Below are 4,298 nucleotides of genomic sequence, written 5' to 3'. Positions count from 1 at the left end.
CGTTCGGTCATCTTTCGCATGGCACCTATATCGTTGTACGCGGGAAATAAGCGATACGATACACTGGCATTTTTGGACGAGGGTTCATCTACAACCCTGGTAAACGAGGCTGTGGCAGACCGACTGAAGGCGGAAGGAGAAACAGAGCCACTCATTGTGACTTGGACTGGGAACATCAATCGGTTCGAAAATAACTCCCGGAAAGTTGAATTGACGCTGTCGGTAAAAGGCTCAAAGGAAAAGATTCCGCTGGAGAACGTTCGCACTGTGTCGGAACTTTTGCTTCCGAAACAGCATATGCGTTTCGCTGATGTTGCGAAGCAATATCCGCACTTAGCAAGGTTGCCGGTAAAAGATCATCCAACCGGATAAGCAGCGATACTTATCGGTTTGGATAACCTGCATTTGTTTGCGCCGCTGGAGTCACGAGTCGGTAAGCAAAACGAACCGATTGCCGTGCGATCGAGAATTGGATGGACGGTATACGGCCCTGAAAAGCGTAAGCCGAGCGCAAGTACGTTCCTCAATTTGCACACAGTGTCGCCAGTGAGCAATCAAGATTTGCATGATTTGATGCGAAATCAGTACGTTTTGGACGAAGCAGTTGTTTCATCGTTTCCCATACCCGAGCCGAAGGAAGAACAACGGGCGAAAGCGATATTACGAGCGACAACAAAACGGCTAGGAGAACGATTCGAAACCGGGCTGCTGTGGCGTGAAGACGAACGCCGATTTCCCGACAATTATGCGATGGCATTACGGAGGATGAAGGCACTCGAACGAAAGCTTGAAAGAGATCCAGCTTTAAAGGAGAATGTTTGTCAGCAGATCGTGGACTATCAGGAGAAGGGTTACGCGCATAGGATAACTAAGGTAGAACTTACGCAGACGCCTAGCTCGGCGGTCTTGTATCTGCCATTGAATGCAGTTGTGAATCCACGTAAACCAGGGAAAGTGCGCCTGGTGTGGGACGCAGCTGCGTCGGTAAGAGGAATATCACTGAACACAGAACTGTTAAAGGGTCCAGATATGCTTATACCCCTTCCCAGGGTTATTTGCCGCTTTCGTGAACGTCCGGTGGCGTTTGGCGGAGATATCCAAGAAATGTACCACCAGATTCGAATCCGATCTGAAGACAAACAGGCGCAACGCTTCTTGTTCAGGTCCAACTCAGCAGAAACACCCCAGGTGTACGTAATGGACGTGACCACCTTCGGATCCACGTGCTCGCCCTGCTCCGCGCAATATGTTAAAAATTTGAACGCGGAACAGTTTTCAGGACAGTTTCCTGAAGCGGCGATTGCGGTTAGCGAAAAGCACTACGTAGATGATGACTACGACAGCGTGGACACAGTGGAAGAAGCGATGCAGCGAGCCAAAGAAGTGAAATATATATACTCTCAAGGAGGCTTCCATATCAGGAACTGGGTTTCGAGCTCCCATAAATTTCTCGAAGCGATGGGCGAGCGGAATACGAATGATGCAGTTCATTTCAACCGGGACAAGAGTGCGGAGTATGAGCGCGTGCTGGGTATTGTTTGGGAGCCGGTTGAGGATTCATTTTGTTTCGCTCCCGTGTCTACTGCAGCGTTTCGGTCAGTTTTAGATGGCGACGAACGCCCAACGAAACGGAGTGTCCTTAGCTTCGTAATGGCACAATTTGATCCAACGGGACTCATCTCTCCAATAACTGTGCGCGGAAAGATGCTGATCCAAGATCTCTGGCGTACCGGTTGTGACTGGGATACGAAAATTGATGCGGAATCGTTCGATAAATGGCGTCGGTTGATCGGTATGATGCGAAACATCAAATCCTTCAAGATATCGCGGAGTTATTTTGGAAACTCTAAATCGACAGAGATACAGGAGTTAGAGCTGCATATTATGGCAGACGCAAGCGAGAAAGCATATGGATGTGTGGCATACTTTCGGGCAGTCGTAAGAGGTGAAGTGCGGTGCGCACTGGTTATGAGCCGTTCTAAAGTGGCCCCGCTGAAACAGGTATCCATTCCCCGTCTTGAGCTCCTGGCAGCAGTTCTTGCTGCACGACTGTCGAGAACTGTTATCGAGAACCACAGCCTAGTCGTCGGCCGAGTGGTATTCTGGGTGGATGCTAGTGTGGTGCTCTCGTGGATTCGCTCCTATCAACGCCGATATAAACAATTCGTCGGATTCAGGATCGGCGAAATTCTCAGCCTAACGAAATTGACTGATTGGCGCTGGGTGCCTACCAGGATGAACGTAGCGGATCAGCTAACGAAGTGGGGCAAAGATCCAGAAATGCATCCTGGAAGTGCGTGGGTTCGTGGGCCCTCCTTTCTATACGAAAATGAGGAGAAGTGGCCGAAGAAAGAATTACCCCCCTCAAATACGACGGAAGAGCTACGCATTCATCTGTTGTTGCACAATGTGAAGGTACAGACAATTCTCATAGACGCGGGGCGCATTACCAAATGGACCGTGCTCGTGCGGACGATGGCGTGCGTTTTTCGGTTTATCTCGAACTGTAGACGAAAGTGCAAAGGACTGCCGATTAAAACGCTGAAACCGACGAAGCTGCAAGCAAAGATGTTGAAGCAGAATGCGGTAGTTTGTACTATTGTTCCATTGCAGCAAGAAGAGTATGATATGGCCGAAAAATGTCTGCTGCGTATGGCTCAGGCAGAGAGTTTTATTGATGAACTAAAGTTGTTGAAACGGAACGAAAACCGCCCAGTAAGTCAGTGGCTCGAATTCGATAAATCTAGTCCTCTTAGAAAGCTCACTCCGTTAATCGATGAGGCTGGCTTGATTCGTATGGAGGGACGATGTGCGCAGGCCGAGGATCTTCCATTCGATCTTCGATTTCCTGTCATTTTACCGGATGATTCCAGGATCACCAATCTGATCGTCCAGCACGTTCACGAAAAGTGTGGCCATGGATACAGACAAACGGTAAAGAACAAACTGAGACAACTGTTTCATATCATTCATATGGACGCAGTGGTAAAAAAGGTATCATCGGCTTGCATGTGGTGTAAGGTTAATCGCAATCGTCCGCGAGTTCCCCGAGAAGCACCGTTGCCGGTGCAACGTTTAACACCAAGTCTTCGTCCATTTAGTTTTGTTGGAGTAGACTACATGGGACCGTTCGAAGTGACCGTGGGACGCAGAAGGGAGAAACGGTGGATAGCACTATTCACCTGCCTGGTTACGCGGGCGGTGCACCTTGAGGTCGTGCATGGACTGACAACACAATCGTGCTTGATGGCGATAAATCGTTTCATTGGACGACGAGATTGGCCAATAGAGTTTCTGTCGGATAACGGGACCAATTTCCAAAGGGCAAGCAAAGAGCTGGCGGCACTCATTATGGGCATCGAGTTTGATTGTGCGGACGAGTACACAAACGCTAAAACGAAATGGACGTTCAATCCTCCCGCTTCACCCCACATGGGAGGTGTGTGGGAACGCTTAGTCCGCTCGGTAAAGGAGGCACTGAAATCGTTACATAATGGCAGGCGACTTACGGATGAAATCCTTCAGACGGTGATTGTGGAAGCCGAGGACATGATAAACTCCCGACCTCTCGCATATACGTCTCAGGAGTCTGAGGAAGCAGAAGCTTTGACTCTAAACCATTTCTTGCGTGGCCCCCCCTCGAAGCGACAAGACGTAGGTATTCCGCCGGCAAATCCTAGTGAAGCTCTGCGAGATGCGTACTAACGATCACAACAGTTGGCTGGTGAGATGTGGCAGCGTTGGATTAGAGAATACGTCCCCACTCTGAACCAACGCACCAAATGGTTTGGTGAAACGAAACCGTTGAAGGCGGGTGACCTGGTCTACATCGTCGAGGGGAAACAACCGGAAGTGTTGGGTTAGAGGAATAGTAGAGGAGCCTATCATATCCAGAGATGGTCGCATTCGACAAGCATGGGTGCGTACGCGAACTAAGCGCTACAAGCGTGCAGTAGCGAACTTGGCTGTGCTGGAGTTAGAAGTAGGTAACACCGAACCGGAAGTAACTTCCGGACCTGGGTTACGGGCCGGGGAATATGTTGGGAACACTGCCAACCTGCTACCAAGCGATGCGTAAAATACCACAGGGATCGAGGTGACAGGAAGGCACGTCAAGGTAGTAGAGTAAATAAATATCGAAGTTGTCATAGAGAGATAACAGGAAGGAGAAAAAAAAAGTAAAGGTTAAAGCGAAAGATTGTTTAATAAAGTTAAGATAAGTTCAGTTGAAAAGCGAAGTGTTTGTTGGAAAAATTCTAATAAAGTAAGGAAGCGGAGGCAGTGCAGGTTGTTTCTGG

At 49.0% G+C, this 4,298-nt stretch overlaps 1 protein-coding gene across 1 annotated transcript; it reads left to right on the top strand.

The window, feature by feature from the left end:
- The first annotated feature begins 573 nt into the window (after window positions 1–573).
- LOC129719846 (uncharacterized) lies at window positions 574–3,705 on the top strand. The gene has a single exon (XM_055671254.1). The coding sequence runs from the start codon at window positions 574–576 to the stop codon at window positions 3,703–3,705; it is 3,132 nt and encodes a 1,043-aa protein (XP_055527229.1).
- The last annotated feature ends 593 nt before the right edge of the window (window positions 3,706–4,298 follow it).

The sequence above is a fragment of the Wyeomyia smithii genome, chromosome 2 (assembly GCF_029784165.1).
Source record: "Wyeomyia smithii strain HCP4-BCI-WySm-NY-G18 chromosome 2, ASM2978416v1, whole genome shotgun sequence".
Classification (NCBI taxonomy): Eukaryota; Metazoa; Arthropoda; class Insecta; order Diptera; family Culicidae; genus Wyeomyia; species Wyeomyia smithii.
This window is presented reverse-complemented; position numbering and strand designations above follow the sequence as displayed.